This window comes from Camellia sinensis, chromosome 12 (assembly GCF_055761805.1).
Source record: "Camellia sinensis isolate YWXY chromosome 12, ASM5576180v1, whole genome shotgun sequence".
NCBI lineage: Eukaryota > Viridiplantae > Streptophyta > Magnoliopsida > Ericales > Theaceae > Camellia > Camellia sinensis.
In genome coordinates, this window is record NC_138972.1 from 73,234,252 (window position 1) to 73,257,500 (window position 23,249).

General features: G+C 40.3%; 1 protein-coding gene across 6 annotated transcripts in view; it reads right to left on the reverse strand.

Annotated features, from left to right (window-relative positions):
* Positions 1 to 2,664: 2,664 nt before the first annotated feature.
* The window catches only part of LOC114291941 (uncharacterized), a 45,196-nt gene continuing 24,611 nt past the window's right edge, over positions 2,665 to 23,249 (reverse strand). For 3 of the 6 annotated variants that reach the window (XM_082898945.1, XM_082898943.1, XM_082898946.1), the window contains 4 exons: positions 13,331 to 13,492; positions 13,079 to 13,170; positions 12,559 to 12,744; positions 9,991 to 10,248 (listed from right to left, as the gene is read on the reverse strand). In XM_082898945.1, the coding sequence (XP_082755071.1) occupies positions 12,573 to 12,744; positions 13,079 to 13,170; positions 13,331 to 13,492 (426 nt within the window). In that variant the 3' untranslated portion in view covers positions 9,991 to 10,248; positions 12,559 to 12,572. Of the gene's footprint in view, positions 2,797 to 9,990; positions 10,249 to 12,558; positions 12,745 to 13,078; positions 13,171 to 13,330; positions 13,493 to 23,249 lie in introns of those variants that run through there. The other 3 variants (XM_082898944.1, XR_014346561.1, XM_082898947.1) reach the window with 3 other exon arrangements.

Here is a 23,249-nt window from a genome sequence, read left to right on the forward strand (position 1 = left end):
CCCACCTACCACCATCACTTACTACCCGCCACCGCCGCCGCCACCACCCACTCGCGACCACCCGCCGCCGTCACCCACCCACCCACCAACCACCACCACCACCACCACCCTCCACCTACCCACCACCACCACCCACTTGCCACCACCTGCCATCTGCCACCCACCTGCCACCACCACCCGCCGCCACCACCACCACCCACTCACTACCACCCACCCACCCACCCACCACTACCCAACACCACCAGCTACCCACCACCTACCGTCACCACTTTTCACCATCGTCTTCTGCTGCCACTTGCCATTTCTCACTCTTTTATATTTTAAATTTTTTTAAACATTTCGTCAATTACCAAACGCGTTTGTAGTTTATGTTTTTCTAAAAATAAACAAAAAATAAACAAAAATCAATTTATAAAATTTTTGTAAATATAAACTGAAAACATAAACGTTACCAAACATACCCTTAGCTACACCATTTCTACATCTTTCATTTTTTTTTTTTTTTTTTTTTTTTTTTGATAAATAGATTTTATTGGAGAAGAGCGTCAAGAAGATGATAAAAATACAAAAAGGTCCCCATAAAAAGGAGCGCCAGCCAATTACGTTGTAACGCCCTCAAAATAACAACAATAAACCCATCAGATAAGACATGCATTTACATATAAACTAACCACACTCTTTTATTCATTAGAGCTTCATTACATAAGTATTACATGTTAACATCATAACAAAATGCCCTACGGGCTTACAGCTTTCCAAGTTAACCCTTGGTTACAACAAAAGAGTACTAACTCGATTACACATTAAGCCCTGGGCTTGAAGTTACATGTAATACATCAAAAGTTAAGCGACAAAAGTATGTCCGCCACTAGCCTCCCAGCTAAGTCCTTGGAGGTGGCATGCTTCCTGTACCTGAAAATGATATTCCCATATAGGGTGAGCCACTGCCCAGTAGAAATGCACTAAACCAACCATGGACAATGACTAAAACATTAGCAATTGATAGTTGGTCAACACTGATACAATCACATAAATAATATATTTATGTCAACGACTTACAAGTCCCAATTACTTTTCATTTTCCCTTTAACAACAGATAAGCATACTAGCTCTATCATCATTTCTACAGATATGTATAAAAACTATATCTCACATTCAGATAAGCATAAAAACTATATCCACATTCTCAACAGATATGTATAACAACAATATCCACAGATAAGCATACAAGCTGTATCCACACTTCACAAAGATAAGCATATGAGCTCTATCTTCACTTCTCTAGACAAGCATATGAGCTGTGTCTACGGAGTTCATCCCCTATCTCCTCCCAATACCTATCCGGTTTAGAGGTACATCCCCTATCTTCCCCTAAACCGCGGAGTACATCCCATATCTCCTCCTCTACACATAACGTATACAAACACAATGGTTCTATATACAATCACCCAATACATACAAATAATGTATTCTATCAACCGTCAAGTTCCATGACACATTTCATTGATTAGTTTCAGTTTACCTAATCATCATGCATTGTCTACAACAATCACGACTATCCTCCACCGATAGCCCAAAGCAGTTATTTCTAAAACAGAAAATAAATGCACAAATGGATATTCAATCAACATTTCATTTCTTCATTCTTCTCAATTAATTATCCCAATTAATTAAACAATGTAGTTAGGGCAATTCCCATAATTAACATTTCAACCCTTAGGTCCCATTTTCATCAATGATTCAACAATCATTCCATTCTTTTCATGCCAAACATGCATGTAGGTTTATTATGAATAAAACCCCAACTTTTGTAAAATTACACAAAAGTCCCAAACTTTCACAAAATTACCAAACCAAGCCCAACATCTCAAAATACCAAAATTTAAAGACAAAACCCATAGAGAGGAGTAGGATATCCCTACCTCAAATTCGGAGTCCCAAAGGAGAAGACGACAAAACCCAACGTGCTCCAAAACCCGAGATTTTCAGATTAAAATGAAGCCCTCGACGATCAACAACTTTTTTGTAAAGGCCAAAGGTGAGTAAATCACTCCTACTAGATCAAAACCTAGAGAGAAGGTAGAGTCTAGAGTGAGAGGCTCAACAATGGTGATTTTGGAAAAGTAAGAGAGAGAAGAGAAAGTGAAAAAGTGATTTGAAAAGTCACAATTTCGGGACTTTAACCCAGGTCTCCGCTCGAGCGTAAAACACCCCGCTCGAGCGTCCACTCACAGACTTCCGCTCGAGCGGCCAACCTCCCGCTCGAGCGCAGAATGCACTCGCCCAGCACTTTTGCAGAACCAGGCCTCCGCTCGAGCTCCCAACCCTACGCTCGAGCGGCACTCAGACAACCCCGCTCAAGCGGCCAATACCACGCTCGAGCGTACAACGCTGCACAACAAATACTGGATGGGTGTATTACCCGCTCGAGCGCCAACACCTCCGCTCGAGCGTACAGGCCAAAAATCTGGGCAACTAGTTTTGGTTTCTAAACTCAACCAACCTGAAACAAATCCGCCCAACACATCCTATAACTCAAATACGAAGTAAAAAGATGTAAACAAAACAATAAACAACTACCATTACATAAGTATTACATGTTAACATCATAACAAAATGCCCTACGGGGTTACAGCTTTCCAAGTTAACACTTGGTTACAACAAAAGAGTACTAACTCGATTACACATTAAGCCCTGGGCTTGAAGTTACATGTAATACATCAAAAGTTAAGCGACAAAAGTATGTCCGCCACTAGCCTCCCAGCTAAGTCCTTGGAGGTGGCATGCTTCCTGCACCTGAAAATGATATTCTCATATAGGGTGAGCCACAGCCCAGTAGAAATACACTAAACCAACTATGGACAATGACTAAAATATTAGCAATTGATAGATGGTCAACACTGATACAATCACATAAATAACATATTTATGTCAACGACTTACAAGTCCCAATTACTTTTCATTTTCCCTTTAACAACAGATAAGCATACTAGCTCTATCATCATTTCCACAGATATGTATAAAAACTATATCTCACATTCAGATAAGCATAAAAACTATATCCACATTCTCAACAGATATGTATAACAACAATATCCACAGATAAGCATACAAGCTGTATCCACACTTCACAAAGATAAGCATATGAGCTCTATCTTCACTTCTCTAGACAAGCATATGAGCTGTGTCTACGGAGTTCATCCCCTATCTCCTCCCAATACCTATCCGGTTTAGAGGTACATCCCCTATCTTCCCCTAAACCGCGGAGTACATCCCATATCTCCTCCTCTACACATAACGTATACAAACACAATGGTTCTATATACAATCACCCAATACATACAAATAATGTATTCTATCAACCGTCAAGTTCCATGACACATTTCATTGATTAGTTTCAGTTTACCTAATCATCATGCATTGTCTACAACAATCACGACTATCCTCCACCGATAGCCCAAAGCAGTTATTTCTAAAACAGAAAATAAATGCACAAATGGATATTCAATCAACATTTCATTTCTTCATTCTTCTCAATTAATTATCCCAATTAATTAAACAATGTAGTTAGGGCAATTCCCATAATTAACATTTCAACCCTTAGGTCCCATTTTCATCAATGATTCAACAATCATTCCATTCTTTTCATGCCAAATATGCATCTAGGTTTATTATGAATAAAACCCCAACTTTTGTAAAATTACACAAAAGTCCCAAACTTTCACAAAATTACCAAACCAAGCCCAACATCTCAAAATACCAAAATTTAAAGACAAAACCCATAGAGAGGAGTAGGATATCCCTACCTCAAATTCGGAGTCCCAAAGGAGAAGACGACAAAACCCAACGTGCTCCAAAACTCGAGATTTTCAGATTAAAATGAAGCCCTCGACGATCAACAACTTTTTTGTAAAGGCCAAAGGTGAGTAAATCACTCCTACTAGATCAAAACCTAGAGAGAAGGTAGAGTCTAGAGTGAGAGGCTCAACAATGGTGATTTTGGAAAAGTAAGAGAGAGAAGAGAAAGTGAAAAAGTGATTTGAAAAGTCACAATTTCGGGACTTTAACCCAGGTCTCCGCTCGAGCGTAAAACACCCCGCTCGAGCGTCCACTCACAGACTTCCGCTCGAGCGGCCAACCTCCCGCTCGAGCGCAGAATGCACTCGCCCAGCACTTTTGCAGAACCAGGCCTCCGCTCGAGCTCCCAACCCTACGCTCGAGCGGCACTCAGACAACCCCGCTCGAGCGGCCAATACCACGCTCGAGCGTACAACGCTGCACAACAAATACTGGATGGGTGTATTACCTGCTCGAGCGCCAACACCTCCGCTCGAGCGTACAGGCCAAAAATCTGGGCAACTAGTTTTAGTTTCTAAACTCAACCAACCTGAAACAAATCCGCCCAACACATCCTATAACTCAAATACGAAGTAAAAGGATGTAAACAAAACAATAAACAACTACCAACATCCACGGACACATGTCCGGATCACGGTATAACAAGGGTAAACCTGGGATCACTATAACCTCCCCCCCTTAAAGAATTTCGCCCCCGAAATTAAGCACAAGTTTTCAAAACAAGTTTTCCTTCATTTTAGACAATGTTACAATTTAACATTCAACAATTCGACCCATTACCGGTCATCCCATCCCTTTAACAAGAGACATATCACAATATGTAAACAACATATGTATTTTCAACATGCATTAACATTATGCACTATCTTTCCAATTTCAACAATATATTCAACACATATAGTGTCACATTCAGTTTCCATATGAGGCAAGTTCCAAACATACTTCCAATAATCAAAACATTTTCAATGTTTCACAACTTAAGACATATATAAAAGCTCTTAAGTTCAACAAAAAGTAAAATTTAAATACAAGATTACATATCAACAAACAAGTCCGGATATTTCTCACGGACTCCCGACTCACGTTCCCAAGTGGCTTCCTCCACTCCGTGATGTTTCCACAAGACTTTCACCAAAGGAATGGTCTTGCCACGCAGGACCTGATCCCGCCTATCCAAGACCCGTGCCGGTCTCTCCTCATACGAGGCATCCTCATCTACCTCTAAATCAGTCCAATCCAACACATGTGATGGATCTGGCTCATACTTCCGAAGCATACTCACATGAAACACGTCATGCACTCCGGACAACTGCGGTGGTAAGGCTAATCGATAAGCAACCTCACCAATCCTCTCAAGGATCTCAAAAGGACCAATAAACCGAGGGGATAACTTCCCACTCTTCCCAAACCTCATCAGGCCTCGTCTAGGTGATATCTTCAGAAAGACATGATCACCTACCTCAAACGCCAAAGGCCTCCTCCTACGGTCGGCATAACTCTTTTGTCGACTCTGGGCTGTAACAAGCTTCTTACGGATAAGCTCAACTTTCTCTGTCGTCTCCCTAACTAACTCTGGACCCAACAAAGGTGCATCACCCACCTTGGCCCAACACACTGGAGACCTACACGGTCGGCCATACAAGGCCTCAAACGGTGCCATACCGATGCTAGACTGAAAACTGTTGTTGTAGGCAAACTCTACCAATGGCAAGTGCCTCTCCCACGTCCCACTGAAGTCCAGGACACAACCCCGAAGCATATCCTCGAGGATCTGAATAGTACGCTCGGACTGCCCGTCAGTCTGAGGATGATAAGCCGTACTAAAGGTCAACTTAGTGCCCAAGGCACTCTGCAAACTCTGCCACAACCTAGCAGTAAAACGAGGATCTCTATCTGAGATGATCGCCACTGGGACCCCGTGCAATCTCACTACGTCCCGAATATACAGGTCGGCAAGATGATCTACCGAATCTCTCACGCGCATAGGAATAAAGTGCGCCGACTTAGTCAACCGGTCTACAACCACCCAAATAGCATCACTACCCCGCTGAGTCCTCGGAAGACCTACAACGAAGTCCATAGTGACATGCTCCCACTTCCACTCGGCAATAGGCAAGGGTTGCAACAAACCCGCTGGCCTCTGATGCTCGGCCTTCACTTGCTGGCAAGTAAGGCACTTCGATACGAAAACAGCCACATCCCTCTTCATACCCCGCCACCAAAACTGGCGACCCAAATCCTGATACATCTTAGTACCTCCCGGATGCACCGCAAGGCGCGAATGATGAAACTCTCGGAGTACTTCCTCTCGGCATGACTCCGGTACAAACAAACGGTCTCGGTATCTCACACTCAGGTCCGGATACACCGTCAAACCCTTCTCAACTTTCCCACTGGAGATCTTCTCTCGGAGGGATTCTACCTCAAGGTCACCTCTCTGTGCCTCTAACACTCTAATCACAAGTGTAGGCTGCGCAACAACAGAAAACAAGGCCGCAGCCTCGACAGATTCGCTCAGTAGCAAATCAAACTCGCCAAGTGCTCCCAACATCTCCCATTCCCGGATGGCTATACTAGCAACATCACTAATGGTCTTCCTACTAAGGGCATCGGCCACAACATTGGCCTTTCCCGGATGATAATGCAACTCAAAATCATAATCCTCGATGAACTCCATCCATCTCCTCTGCCTCAAATTCAAGTCTCTCTGTGTAAACAGATACTTCAAACTCTTATGATCCGAGAATACCTCGAACCTCAAACCATAAAGGTAGTGCCTCCAGATTTTCAAGGCAAAGATCACAGCTGCTAACTCTAGGTCGTGTGTGGGGTAATTCTTCTCGTGTATTTTCAACTGACGTGAGCCATAAGCTACCACTTTCCCCTCTTGCATCAACACACAACCCAAACCCTCTCGTGAGGCATCACAATAAACCGCATAACCCAACCCTCTCTCCGAAATAATCAACACCGGAGCGGTGGTCAATCTAACTTTCAGCTCTTGGAACGACTTTTCACAAGTCTCACTCCACACAAACTTGACTCCCTTCCGAGTCAGCCTAGTCAACGGTGACGCCAACCTGGAGAAATCTTTCACAAACCGACGGTAATATCCAGCTAATCCCAGAAAACTGCGGATCTCAAACACACTCTTAGGCTGTGCCCAATCTTGCACTGCCTCAACCTTGGATGTATCAACAGACACCCCTTCCCCGGATACCACGTGGCCTAAGAATTTGACTTCCCTCAACCAGAACTCACACTTCCCAAACTTGGCATACAGCCTATGGGCTCTAAGTAACTCAAGCACCACCCTCAAGTGTGCCTCGTGCTCCTCCTCAGAAGACGAATAGATAAGGATGTCGTCCACGAAAACAACCACAAATCGGTCTAAGAACTCCCGAAAAATCCGGTTCATCAAGTCCATAAGACTGCCGGTGCATTGGTAAGCCCGAATGGCATCACCAAAAACTCATAATGGCCATACCGCGTACGGAATGCCGTCTTAGGAATATCTTCCTCCCTGACCCTCAACTGATGGTAACCCGATCTCAAATCTATCTTAGAGAAACAACGGAAACCCTTCAACTGGTCAAACAAATCATCTATACGGGGCATAGGATACTTATTCTTAACCGTACCCCGATTCAACTTCCGGTAGTCTATACACAATCTCAAGGCACCATCTTTCTTTTTAACAAAGAGTGCCGGTGCTCCCCACGGTGAAACACTAGGGCGAACAAAACCCTTATCGAGCAATTCCTGGAGCTGAACTTTCAACTCAACCAACTCTGCTAGAGCAAAACGGTAAGTTGCCATAGAAATCGGCGCCGTACCAGGCACTAAATCAATAGAGAACTCTATCTCTCGGTGAGGTGGCAAACTAACAAGATCTTCGGGAAAGACATCCGAATACTCATAAACCACCCTTGGCAATACAACCTGGGTCTCACCACTCTCACCACTCTCAAAGCTGGCAAGTAGACTACTAAGCTCACTTCGCCCTCGCGAATCATACCCCGGTGGCAAAACACTACCAACCCGGTCTCCCAAGAAATGGAACCACTCCCCGCTCAAGGTACATAACGTGACCCTCTGGCGGTAGCAATCAATAACAGCCCGGTATGACGATAGCCAGTCCATACCCAAAATAACATCAAAACCCTTCATGGGCATGACAACAAACGGAAAAGGAAGCCTATAATCGGCGACCTCTATATCACATCCTCTAACACCCTGTTTCAGGATCAACTCACCACCCAAAGGCGATACCACACAAATAGGAGATGCTAACTGTGCTAACTCCAATTCCAAAACAGATGCAAATGCAGCAGATACAAAAGAATGAGATGCACCCGTGTCTATCAACACATTAGCAACTGAGTTGCAAAACAGAAAAGTACCTCTCACTACTGATGGAGCCGGTACTAAATCCTGCGCGGTAACAGCATACACGCGCCCCGTAGGCCCCTGGTCTACCTGCTCACCTCTCGGAGCAAAAGACTGCTGCACAGACTGGGATGACGAAACTCCCGGATTGGCCCTCGAGGCCTGCACAGACTGAGCTGGCTGAAAACCCTGCGTCTGCCTAGAACCAGACGCTCCCGAAGTGGCACTCAACTGTGGGCAAAACCTCTTCATGTGCCCAGGTTGTCCACACTGATAACAAGTCAAGAGCTGCCCCCTGCCCAAACTCTGACTCTGCGGTCTAGCTGAAGAAGAAGCAGCTTTCTGACCCCCACCCTTCTGCGGGCAAACAGAAACCTTGTGACCCAGCTGGCCACACTTGTAACAAGTGAATTCCCCCTGACTGCCTCTCCCCGAGCCTACACTCGGCACTGGAAAGGTCGATCTACAGACTGCACCCTGAGACTGCTGAGGGTTATAACCCTTCTGTCTCCTGCCATCACCCTGACTATCCTGGCTCCTCTTGGAGCCTCTCTGACCCTCATCCTCCTCCTGCATCATAAGCTCCATATGAGCTGCAGCGTCCACTAGGTGTCTATACTCTCGAATATAAGACCCACCAATTCTCAACTTGAGGCCCCGCCTCAACTTCCGCTCAAACTCATAGCAACGGCGTTCCTCAGACGCCACCAGTTCAGGTGCAAACCTAGACAGACTGGTAAAAGTAGCCTCAAACTCGGCCACTGACAAGCCCTGCTGATTAAGCCGGCTAAACTGATCCCTCAGCTTCTCCCTAGCTGCTGCTGATAAAAACCTCTCCTGAAAAGCATTCACAAACGCCTCTCAAGTACCACCCACACGAGCTTTCTCGTACTTCCACCATTGACCCGCATCTCCCTTCAGTTGGAAGGATGCCAAGGTCACTTTCAGTGCTCCGTCCTCGATGCCAAGCATCTCAAACGTCTTCGTTGTCTGTTCGAGCCATTCATCTGCCTTAAGCGGCTCTTTAGGATCCCCGATAAACTCGTCCGGATTACACCGAAAGAACTCCCTCTTCAAGAAGGAAGGCCCTGTCTCAACTGCTTGATTCCCAGCTCTAAGAATACCCAAAGCTCCCGCTATCTCTCTGGCCAAGGCACCCATAGCCTGCTGACCTACTGGCTCGGCCACAGTGGCCTGCCCAACCCCCTCCTGTAGTGCCGGAATCTCACCAGGTAACGGTACTTCCTGCCTCGCAGGTCTACCACGCCTAGCACCTCTTCCTCGTCCTGACATCCTAATAAAGGCAACACAGAACATTAGCACATTCATAAATGTGCCAAAACTAAACACTCACGTCCTAATACATGGACAACTGTAATTCACTCCACATAAACACATAAGCACTTACGAATTTCATTTCCGGATAATGATAGTCCCGAGGCGTTACTAGAGTTCCGGTTAGAAACAGCATTGATCAAGTGCTTTTCCAACAAGACTACCAGAAACTCAAGGATCCAATCAATATCCCAGAAATTAAATCTCATACCCACATAGTCACATAAGCATGTTATCACTTAAGCCCATAGCATATGATACCACATCTAAGTCTATATCAAGCGAGACAAACCCATTGTGATCCTAATCACTTCCCACGTACCCAAAGTATTCGAACTCGGTACGCTCTGATACCAAGTTGTAACGCCCTCAAAATAACAACAATAAACCCATCAGATAAGACATGCATTTACATATAAACTAACCACACTCTTTTATTCACTAGAGCTTCATTACATAAGTATTACATGTTAACATCATAACAAAATGCCCTACGGGCTTACAGCTTTCCAAGTTAACACTTGGTTACAACAAAAGAGTACTAACTCGATTACACATTAAGCCCTGGGCTTGAAGTTACATGTAATACATCAAAAGTTAAGCGACAAAAGTATGTCCGCCACTAGCCTCCCAGCTAAGTCCTTGGAGGTGGCATGCTTCCTGTACCTGAAAATGATATTCCCATATAGGGTGAGCCACTGCCCAGTAGAAATGCACTAAACCAACCATGGACAATGACTAAAACATTAGCAATTGATAGTTGGTCAACACTGATACAATCACATAAATAATATATTTATGTCAACGACTTACAAGTCCCAATTACTTTTCATTTTCCCTTTAACAACAGATAAGCATACTAGCTCTATCATCATTTCTACAGATATGTATAAAAACTATATCTCACATTCAGATAAGCATAAAAACTATATCCACATTCTCAACAGATATGTATAACAACAATATCCACAGATAAGCATACAAGCTGTATCCACACTTCACAAAGATAAGCATATGAGCTCTATCTTCACTTCTCTAGACAAGCATATGAGCTGTGTCTACGGAGTTCATCCCCTATCTCCTCCCAATACCTATCCGGTTTAGAGGTACATCCCCTATCTTCCCCTAAACCGCGGAGTACATCCCATATCTCCTCCTCTACACATAACGTATACAAACACAATGGTTCTATATACAATCACCCAATACATACAAATAATGTATTCTATCAACCGTCAAGTTCCATGACACATTTCATTGATTAGTTTCAGTTTACCTAATCATCATGCATTGTCTACAACAATCACGACTATCCTCCACCGATAGCTCAAAGCAGTTATTTCTAAAACAGAAAATAAATGCACAAATGGATATTCAATCAACATTTCATTTCTTCATTCTTCTCAATTAATTATCCCAATTAATTAAACAATGTAGTTAGGGCAATTCCCATAATTAACATTTCAACCCTTAGGTCCCATTTTCATCAATGATTCAACAATCATTCCATTCTTTTCATGCCAAACATGCATCTAGGTTTATTATGAATAAAACCCCAACTTTTGTAAAATTACACAAAAGTCCAAAACTTTCACAAAATTACCAAACCAAGCCCAACATCTCAAAATACCAAAATTTAAAGACAAAACCCATAGAGAGGAGTAGGATATCCCTACCTCAAATTCGGAGTCCCAAAGGAGAAGACGACAAAACCCAACGTGCTCCAAAACCCGAGATTTTCAGATTAAAATGAAACCCTCGACGATCAACAACTTTTTTGTAAAGGCCAAAGGTGAGTAAATCACTCCTACTAGATCAAAACCTAAAGAGAAGGTAGAGTCTAGAGTGAGAGGCTCAACAATGGTGATTTTGGAAAAGTAAGAGAGAGAAGAGAAAGTGAAAAAGTGATTTGAAAAGTCACAATTTCGGGACTTTAACCCAGGTCTCCGCTCGAGCGTAAAACACCCCGCTCGAGCGTCCACTCACAGACTTCCGCTCGAGCGCAGAATGCACTCGCCCAGCACTTTTGCAGAACCAGGCCTCCGCTCGAGCTCCCAACCCTACGCTCGAGCGGCACTCAGACAACCCCGCTCAAGCGGCCAATACCACGCTCGAGCGTACAACGCTGCACAACAAATACTGGATGGGTGTATTACCCGCTCGAGCGCCAACACCTCCGCTCGAGCGTACAGGCCAAAAATCTGGGCAACTAGTTTTGGTTTCTAAACTCAACCAACCTGAAACAAATCCGCCAACACATCCTATAACTCAAATACGAAGTAAAAGGATGTAAACAAAACAATAAACAACTACCAACATCCACGGACACATGTCCGGATCACGGTATAACAAGGGTAAACCTGGGATCACTATATACGTCATCAAGGAAGTCAAAAAAGGTAAACAAATCAGGATCCACACGCCCTAACACCCAACCACACAAGACTCACAAAAATCTATCTACTAACCAATATTTCCAGCATACAAAATGTTGTACCGAGTTTTTTCTATTTCGTTTACTTTCTCAGCTACTCACTTAGTTTCTTGTAAGCATGTTATACTTTCCTTCTTATCATTGAATCTACTAATTCCATAGTTTTATCTGTCAGTGTTCCCTTTTCCAAGTTGCTAATGTAAACCAACAATCTTGGGCTAATTTCTTTACAGGTGCTCTTCCAAGAAAACATAAGGACCTTTTCCTATTTTTCATTGCACTAAGGCGCCGATGTAGTGATCCTTGCCTATTTTTCAAAACATGTTGCTTACAGAAAACATCCTAGCCCTTGCATGTTCATGTTCATAAGAGATCTGATGGGGAGTTTTACGTGGTAACTATGGAAGTGATCCATCATGTCAAAGGAAAAGAAGAGGGAAATAAAATGCTCTGCAGAAGCTTAAATCTTTTTAGAAAAAATGTTTCAACAGATAAAACAAATATTAGGGAGAGAAAATGCAGAGTTTAACAAAAGTGTGTACCTTTAACAGGAGAGTCAGACCAACCAGAAGATCTCCTTGGGCTGTTCCACAGTGTTCCCCGTGAAGCCACCATCCCCTGACCTGCTGAGAAATTCAGCACGATTTTGTTTTACATTTGCTCGTCCTCTACCCCGCCAAGGATTCCCATTTGCAGAATAAATTGAATTCCCAAAAGTAATGGTAGAACTACATACAAATAATTAGTTAAGTTGTTAAACCAAGCAAACGAAAGATTTTTTAAATCTGTTCTATCAACTAAGCAGATCTCTCTTCAATCAATATTCATGACCATTCATATATTAAATCAAGCATACCACCCATTTTGACTAATCCAAAATCGATTTCAACATCCCAACAGATAAAACTCAAAAAGCTAATAAGATCTATTTGTTTTGGATTTAGCAAGTTGAATAAATTGAGTTAAGCATCAATTATATGAACATTTATTTGGTACAATAATTACCAGTCCGCCAGCATGATGCAAGGGGAGAGTAGGGAAAAAATGGTGCAAGTAACTTACTCTGGACCATTCCACTTGAAGGAAGTGATAAGAAAGCAGATTGACAAACAAGAAGCCAATGCCCCCATTGCCAAAGGAGTATCAAGAGTACTCTGACAGAAAATAAGAATAAAAAATTGAAAATAATACAATTCTGAGAGTAGGAAGAAATTGCAGGAATGCAAGGCAAATTGCACACAGATTTCCGTTTGGTCCAGAGATACGCAAGTGGAGCATTATCACACTATTTATTAACATGAACACAATAGCCACCTGGAAGATAAATGTGGCTGCAATGACGCGCATGGCCCATTTCACAAATTGAGCTACGCCAACATCCACACTTCCATCTTCTGCAATAACAAATTTCCGCACCATCCAATACCCTAGGGCAGCTCCTGCAACAACAATCCCAAGTAGTACAAAAATAGAAACCTGTAACCAAACAAGGTAAATAGTTTAAACAAATAAAGGACATAGTTGAAAATTGAATCTGTAATAAAAAAAACGCTAATTCTATGGTCTTGCAGTTATGAAGGCATTTGGTCTTGATTATGAATCATGTAATTACTTGTGAGGCTTTGTGGTGGTCAAACTTGGGGTGATTGGTCATGAACTTGGTTATCAGGCTTTGTGGCTATGAACAGAAGTGGCCTAGGTTACGAGGCTTTGTGGTGTTTTTGGTTATGAATCCTTGAGACTGAAATTTTGAGCACATGCCATATGCACCGTTTTTCCTTTTCGAAAAACAATAAAAATGGGATTCAAGTTGTAGTAGAAGAAAATAAATAAATGCTTTCAAAATTGGCCAAAAAAATGATGAAATTTTTAATAGATGTAAGTGGGCTAACACGGAGATAATAAGGAGAGCCACTCTTTAGCTATGTTACATGAACTCGGGTACAAGTGTCGGGTGTAGATATGTATCTAGGGGTTGGACTCCCCAAACCTCTAAATGAGGGATACACGGGTACATCTAAAAAGTATCCAAAAATTAGACACGGGTACGCGGATACAGCCAAACATGGATGTGTAAAAAAAATATTATGTATTTTTCTGATAAAGTTACAATAATTTATGGCTCAGAATGACTACATATTTTTATGATGATGCTACACATTTGTAGTTAAAAAATATTGAATAAAAAAATATATATATATATATAACATTATTTTTAAAAAATGAATAATTGGTTTTCCACGGATATAAGTTAAATCCCAACTTAATTAGTATTAGGCCCAAACATGAGAAGCTCATGTAAAAGCCAGCCAGCCCAATAACCTTATAATTTTTATTATAAGGCCCATTTTATTAACAGACCAAAGTGCATCCTATATAAGCCCAAATGCACCAAACCCTTTAATATACCCCTAGCAACCATCAACGAAGATGAATACAGAAGACGAACATGATGAACGACAACGATGATGAGGTCCTGAGCCATGTTTCTCTCCTCCTCTTTTGTTGCTGCCGTGAAAAATAGAAAAGAAAATCAACTGTATCCGTTTGTATTTAGCTGTATTCCCCACCCGTACTCGTGTCGTGTTGTGTCGACATGGGTACCTCTCAAAATACAAAGAGTCTATGTAACGTAGCTCTTTAGTTGGGATGGTCTAAGATTGTCCTTGAAGAGGAAGATGATAGAGATGTAGATGATGACTTCCTGACGCTCAGAGAGAGAAAGCGGAACTTGAATCACTAGGTCAGACTGAAGCATGAGAAGTTAGATTGGTTGTGTGAAGTCCTTAACCAACTAATGGTTAGCAAAGGTGAGAAGGATTTTACAGAAGGATTTTGTGACAAGGTAGTCGTATGGATGTCAGTTCCTTAATACTGAAGGGGGAGATTCCTTTGCATTTTGGTTGGTAAAGGTAGGAAATGGTGGTCTTCTTTCCAAAGAATAAAGGATGCCCTCTTTGAGGGATGTGGCTAAGAAGTTGTCGAAACTCAAGGTGTAGAAGGAACCAGCCAATGTGAAAGAAGTTGATCCTTTATGTAGGTGCCTGAAATGGTGTATTGGCCACCAAATCAAAGCCCTTCTAGACTAAGGTTACAAGGGAAAAAGAGAGTAGTGAATTCTATTGATGCCAAGGAAACCGTACATTTCTTGGAAAGAGGCTTGATGGGGAGGGAAGTGGACTAATATAGGGGCATCCCATCTACAACAAATATGCTGATCACCTTTGGAAGGTCTCGACCAGAGTTGGGTTTGATGTTAAAGAACTTTTTTTATTTATTTTGTTGCCATCAAAAGAGGAGGCGAAAAGGGGTTTTGAATGAAAAAAGTTGAGTTCTTCTGACTAGTGGTCTCTAGTGGGAGAGTGTTGTCATGGAAATGGTGATCCAAAGGCCATTTGGGTTCGCTTCCTAGGCTGCCACTACACCTATAGAATGAGGAGGTTGTTAAGGTGTTTGTGGAAGTGTTCTAAGGGTTGACAAAGACACAAGCAAAGATGTCAATATCGTTGGACTAGGCTTCTTGTTGAAGATTACACAATACAATTTCTGATGATTGTAATAGTGGAGGTAAATCCTTGGCTTTTGAGATCCCTCTTTGGACGGAATTGGGGTCTTCAAGTGCATGATAGTCGAAGGTCTACGTACCATACAATGAGTGGAGGTGATAGCGTTGACTGAACAAGGAGGATAATGGAGGGTCACACATGGTCAATACATGGGTTTGCTTGGCAAAAAGGCATGCATTGTTAGTGCATAACAATTGTCATCTAGTGCAAATATGAATAGACAAAAGGAGAAGAAAGTGCTATAGGTAAGGGTGTTCACGGGTCGATTCGCCCTAGGTTTGTCCATAACCCGTCACCTAAACCAACTGTAAGCCTGGGAAATTTTAGCCAATCACAAATTGCCATGTACTACAAAGGCCTACAAAATATGGCACAATTATTGGCAAATCAAATCTTTCCACGTGTCTAATTGGTCTCAAATCAAGATTACATGGTGGTCAAATTAAATATTCTCATGTGTTAAAATGATGCAGTAAGCCTTTGACTAGTCAAATTAGTGATGCAACAAATAAGTTTTTGACTAATCAACTTAAGTCACTTGTCACATTGAGGTGGTCAAGCCAATATAAAATATGGCACACCATTAAAGTGATATTTTGGTATTTACCTCTAAATAAATCATAATTATCGAAAAAGTTAAAGTCTATTAAGACTCTCCTCTATCCATTCCTATAAATTGGTGTGATCTCTACCGAAAATTTTCATACAAATTCTACATACATAAATCAAGTTGTAGAGACAAAAATTTACATCAAGCAAGAAAAAGCTCCATCGGATTCAAGCCTAAAGCCCCAAGGTTTCTTCACCAAAGCCAATCAAACTCCACAAAACATAAAGTTCGGAGATTCAAATCAAAGGTTGTCATCAAACATATTGTCGTCTTCTACAAAATTGGAGGGGATTCTACAAACCTGATTTGGGAAAAACCTATCAAGCCCTCATAGTCTTCTTCTCGTTACTTGGAGGAGATTTCGCTGCTCAATTCGGAAACAAGCCATCAAGCCCTCAAAGCAACTTATTGAAGAGAAGAATCAGAGAATTTTCTTTTATTAGAAATTTCATTAGAAATTGTACTCGTTTTATTTTAAATTAATAAATTTATATTTGTTACTCAATTTTTCTGTCTTTATTTTTGCAGACAAGAAATTTGTGTATACACCGACCATTTCAAATTCCAAAACTGACAATCCAATTTTGACCAAATCTCCATTCAAAATCAACCGATTTTCTGCCTCCAGTTTAAATGTTGGTTTCGGTCAGCTTCAAGACCCGCACACTCTCTCCGAACATATGTAGATCTAAGAAAAACAAAAAGAGTTGAGCAGTAGCACTATTTGATCTGACCCAAATCAGCCTCTACCATTTGATGAATACATAAAAATCACAAATTAGAGAGGGAGAGCAGTGACGGAGATCTAAGTGTAGGGGATTTCAAAGGGAGGGTTTAAAAATAATTCAAAGAACACCAAATCAATATGCTTCAATACCTTAGTTTCTACAAGTACAACATTTGGGTTCTTCCTTTGATTGCATCGTTGAGAGAGAGAGAGATGAGATGCAGGTTAGAGAGAGATTGTGTATATGTTAGATGTAGAAAGAGAATGAAAAAGAAAGAGAAAAAATTAAAAAACACTATTTAAGAGGGGAGAGAGAGACACACAGAGAGATTTCAAATACTACAAGTCATTTGAAAAGAAAGAGAGAATTAAATAATACCATTTAAGAAGAGAAAGAGAATGATAGGTTTTAAACATGAGTTGATTGAGAAGAAAGAGAAACAGTAAAGTCATTTAAGAATGAAGAGAATGAAATAGTATTTAAAAATTAAGAAGATAAGATGGATGTCAGATTGAGAAGTAAAAAGATAAAGGCCCCGTTTGTTTGGAGAGTTAGAGAGGGGATTGGGATTGGTAGTGAGGTGGGACCCACTAATATTGTATTTGTTTTGAGAGATGGGGAGGGGATTGATAGTGAGTCCGGATTAGGATAGGCCTCCTCAAGGGGATTCGGATCCAAGACTTGGTATTAGAAAAATAGTACGGCGGACTAGAAATTTTTTATTTTTATTTATTTTTTATTTTACTTTATTTTTTACATGTCGGGCATTTTTTTTTAACATTAATGTTTAATTTTTTGTATTTTTTGTTAAGTAAAAATCATTATTTTATTTGTTTTATTTTTTTCTATAAAATTTTTATTTTATTTTTATTTTTTAAATTTTTTTTACATGTTGGGCATTTTTTTAAAAAATTAATGTTTAATGTTTTTGTATTTTTTTTATTTGTTTTATTCTTTTATATTTATTTTATATAAAAATAATTTAACAATCCTTACACTAACAACTATCATCAAAACAAACACAATTTTACTTAATCCCCTCACTATCAATCCCCTCCATTCTACCTCCGAAAACAAACGGGGCCAAAAAGTGTAATCCCAAAGACACAATGGCACATGTGATGAATACCCTGTATACATACACATATATTGGACGGTTCAGGGTCCAATCATTGTTTTTTTCCACATTCCGAGAACCAACCAAAAATAAAAAAAATCTACACTTCCAACCCACTACCAACCATGCAACTTCACGAAACCGTCCATAGCATGTCGGGTCAGGTCGGATTAGTTTGGTCGGGTGCATTGGGTAAGTCCCCTAGCTATTGGACAGGTGCATGGAGAGAAATGTGCCACACTGCCTAGGCAGAAGGTAGTGGGTCTGGGAAATCCCAACCATTTCAGCTCTCGAGTAATTGTTGGGTTACAACAACAGTAAGTGTGTTCAGGGGTTGGATTGGTTCAGGTTTGCCATTGGCTCATCACACAAACAGGTCCTTTCAGGTGGGAAGCACAAGCATCTGCCTTCGACCGAACACTAGGAAAAAAACTGGAGCAAATGTGTCATTCGGATTGCAATCGTTTTCGGGCGCGTCTTTCGGGTGGTTCATTTTTGTCTATTTTTTTCTTGCAATCAACCACGACCCTAAGAAAAAAATCAATTGTAAAGGCAAAGACCGAAGAGGGAAAGGGGGTGAGAGATGAGACTGTGAAGATTGGATAGTGGAGACTAGAGGGAGATTGAAGAGTGATAGACAGGTTGAGGGTAAGGCAGATCAACGAAAAAGAGTGAATACCGTCTCCGCCTCCATCTTATCACAGCTTGCCACTACCTCCATCTTGCAGCAGCAACTTGGCCTACAGTTGTTTGGTATTAATGATGCAACAAGACAGAGAGAAGAGAAACCGTGAGAGATTGCATATTGTAAGAAGATTTTGAGAGCCTAAAAGCGATGATCTTCATCTAGGAAGCACAGGTGCGGGTATGGATACGGATACGGATACGGGTACGATAAGAGTATGCCGTTACGTCAAATTCCTTAAAAAGTAGGATGAGGATACGGTTGGGGTACATCAATTTTTTTTTATTTTTATTATTTATAGTTAAACATCCAACATACAAATCAAAGTTTCAATATCAAAACTAAAAGAAGAACAGTTTGTCTAATGTCTAAAACAAGATGCAAAAGAGATCATACCCATGACTCATTGGTAAAGGATGTTGGAAACAAATTACCTGATGATTTTCAAAGTTGAAAGAAGAATAATAAAGGCTGCAACAAATTTTGCAGCTGCAAAAAAAAAAAAATACCACGCCTTACCCAAAACATACCCAGCCTGTACCCACGACGTACCCAAACGTATATGTTGTACCCAACATGTATTTAGCGTACCCGGTACACATGCAATTTTCAAAGTTGAAAGAAGAATAATAAAGGCTGCAACAAATTTTGCAGCTGCAAAAAAAAAATACCACGCCTCACCCAAAACATACGCAGCCTGTACCCACGACATACCCAAACGTATATGCTATACCCAACATGTATTTAGCGTACCCGGTACACATGCAATCATACCGGTACACTTACCCGCACCCGGTAAGTACCCTATACTTGTACGGCACCATTTTTGGAGTACACTTGCTTCATAGATCTTCATTCATCAGATCATGGCTTCCGAAGGAGAGAACAAAAGACACAAACACAGAAAAAAGTGACTCTGAGTGATATGATAAGAGAGAGGACTGAGATATGACTATAGGTAAGAGGGCAAAGGGTAGTACATAGGTCTAGTCTTTTTTTAGATAGGTCCAGTCTTCAGAGATAAGATAATATGATAAGGAAAGTGACTCAAGAGCCAATACCAATGTAACACATGTAGATGCAATATGCTAAGTAAATACATTAGTCGGTTCGGGTGGCAGATTTTTGGACAGCAGACCCGACATCCAACCAATTGATTGAAAAAATTAAGAACTTCACCCACCACAAACCGTAACTGATTTCAAAACCTTCCGATGATGCTCTAGTCGGGTCATTCGGGTTGAACGATTTGGATAATTTTTTGAAAATTGTACTAGGCTAGTTCCTGATGGGATGAGAAAAAGTGGTTTGTTTTATTCGAGCTAGGAATAGAAAGGAAAATGGATGACACACTATCCCAACAATCAAGCCCTACTCATGGTTGAAGACATAAGAGTTGCATTTTGTCAAAATGGTCCTTAGTAACATCCAGCTTTGGTCTATTTGCTTTCGGGGGCTTACTCTTTTTATCCTAATAGACCTTGTGAAAAGAGTCGGGCCTTATTCTTCTAGACGATCACCGCTCGTTATATGGTCATTTTTCAGCTCTATGGGGCATCTTTGGTGGTTGTGAAAAGGAGGTGGTCTTCGTTCTCAGAAAGCTAAACTCTGATTGCTAAGAAATGTGTGCTCAAGAAGGAACAAAAGAGGGAGATGCTTCAAGACCTGAGTGGAGCAATACAATAGCTCTGAATAATACAAAGCGTGGGAGATGATTAGAGTTGATTGTTCAAAAGAGGGTTTGCAAGTCTCTCTTATGGACAACGAGCAGGTAAGTTCCATAGCATTGGGTGGAACTATGAAGTACAGGTACTTCGACAAACATGCTATACTCGTATCGGGTACTGGTACTTTGCATTGTTGTTCTGCATACATATCAGGTACACAAAGCACATACCCAAATTTTTCTTCATAATTTTTGTCATTCCCTAGAGGTACCTAGTATATACTGAAGCCATACTGAAGCTGGAATAATATTTTCTTTTATACAAAGGTGAATTCAATTTCACTGGATTTTTTATGTATTGATTTTTAAATTAAGCTTTGGTTTGTTAGTTATTTAATATAATGACATTTAATTTTGCTTTATAGCTTACTTTTGGTATTAAATGTAAATTGTATGTTGTATCTTAACCAACTAAACCATTTATCTAATTTTTGCACAACTCTAAATTAAAAATAAATCTTTTTTTACTAACGTACCTAGTTATACCCGTGCTATATTTTTGTAGATTTTACCATATTGATATACCCATACTCGTACATGTACACACGCTTCATAGGGTGGAAGACATAAGGTAAGATACCTCAAGGTATAGTATCAAGGCTGGAGTCTCAAGTCTCTATTCCTTCTGTCTTTTGTCCGGTGTAATGTAAGAGAACGAGGATATTGTGGTAATTTTTTATTGGACTTCAGTGGTTATTATGGGGGATTATTTTTGTCCAAGAAGCACAGATGGAGTGTGTTCAAGGGGCTAAATTAGTTCTTGCGAACAAATGTAATTCAACACATGCAAATGTATTCTTCTTTAATTAGGAATGTTTTATTGTTTCTTTTCATGCAACACATGTACTCGCATTTCTTTTTTTTCTAATATCAGGGAAACTGTATTCTTCTTTGATTATTTTCCACTCTTTTACTGACGATGAGTATTGTGGCAGCCAGAAAAGTTGCTACGACAACATAAAACTTTAAGGATCATGTTGAAGGACAAGAAGCGTTGCCTGTCAACAATTTATCATGGTTACTAGAGCATGTAATAGACCATGTCTTTGAACCTCAACACCTACCCGATAATTACAATACTTGCACCTCTTTGGCCTGCTTTTGGAGGAGAGTTTGGCCATATGTGAGGGGCTTGTTGAGGATATAATTTATAAATAGTGAAGTCACCACTTTCTCCAATAGTTTAAGCTTTTAGATGAGTTAACATTTATCAAATCATTTTGTTGAGTTTTAGTTAAAGGGTTGCACAATAGAAATTTCTCATACTTCAAAAGTGGGGTAGGGTTTAGAATATATATAATCTATATGATGTAGTATAATAAATAGACTGAGTGTTCGTTAAATAGCTTATTAGTTGTAGTATATAAATAGGTGATGTAATACTACTCATGTAACGATATGTAAGGAATAGGTGCTGCATTTCTTTGCTCAAGAACAAACATGATTCTCTCAACTTAGCCGTCTACAAATACATTGAACTTCATCCTTGCATCATTAGCTCAACAACCATAGGTGTGTGACAGTTGCCATTATGTATACATTTAGGCCCCTTAAAGTATACTTGTTAGGTCCTTTAATCATTGTTACTTGATGATTTTAATGTTTGTGTATGTGCAGGTCATTCAAGTTTATGAGTAGAAATTGGACTTAATTTCATATTTGAAATCTAAGACCAAGCTCAAACTCAGCTCTGAACGCCTAGAAGAATCTAAATAATTTTAATCAAGTAATAAAAGCCCAACCCATGAGATTTGAAGAAAGAAAAGTTAAAATTGTTACAATCCCGCTATAGAAGTCACTCTGTACAGCCTTCAGTATTTTGAATGTATCTCTCCCGTCCGATATCAGATTTAAGTGATTCAAGCAGCATCGGAAAGATTACTCAAAGGGCTACGGTTTTGTGCGAAATAGGAATTTTCAAATTCTGACTTTTAATAGGTCAAAACAGGCCAACAAGATGAGCCTAAAAAGCTGAGAATAATTACATCCGAATTTTCCTTTCATTTTGGGAAATTCTAACCTCTGGGGTATTACTTAGAAGGCTCCTAATGTCTATAAATATAAAACCCTATTCATTATTAGGGTTGTTCTTGATTTTAGAGAGAGAAGGCGGAGGCTACGAAGACATGTGCGGCTAAGGAGCTCTCGTCTTAAGGTTTGGATGAAACTCTAGTCAAGTAACCATGTTTTGTATTTAGTTTGGGGTTTTTATTATTGATTCAACAATTGTATAAGATTAAGGCTTTTCTATATTATTACTTTGTTTTGAATCTTCTATCTAGCACATGTTCTTAGTTTCTGTGATTCTAATTGCATACTTATACATCAGCTTTCATTGATTTGCTCTTATTCGGTTAAGATAGTCTATGCTAGGAGAGACAATTCGTGCTAATACTAGATAGTCTATGTTAATCGTTAAACTGCCAATTATCCTCTAGATGATACTGTTGGGACTTGTAGTCATTAACGGATCATAGTTGAGTTGAATAATAAATCTGCAAACTGTTACAGTTCATTGATTACATGGTTATGGTGGATTCGAAACCCCGAGTCTCTTCTATTTGATTGATACTAGTTCAATTATATTTATTTGTTTAATTTAATTAAGCTCATACAAAATTCTTCTTTTCTACTTTTGAATTGATTTAAGAATTAATCTGAAATTTAAACAACTTAGCTTTTTAGTCCCCTGCGGATCGATACCCAAACTAAACCACTATTCTATTGAATTAAGGTCTTAGTAAGGATTTATTTTTGGTATACAAAATGACCTACCAGTGTATCCATATCCTCTCGCTAAA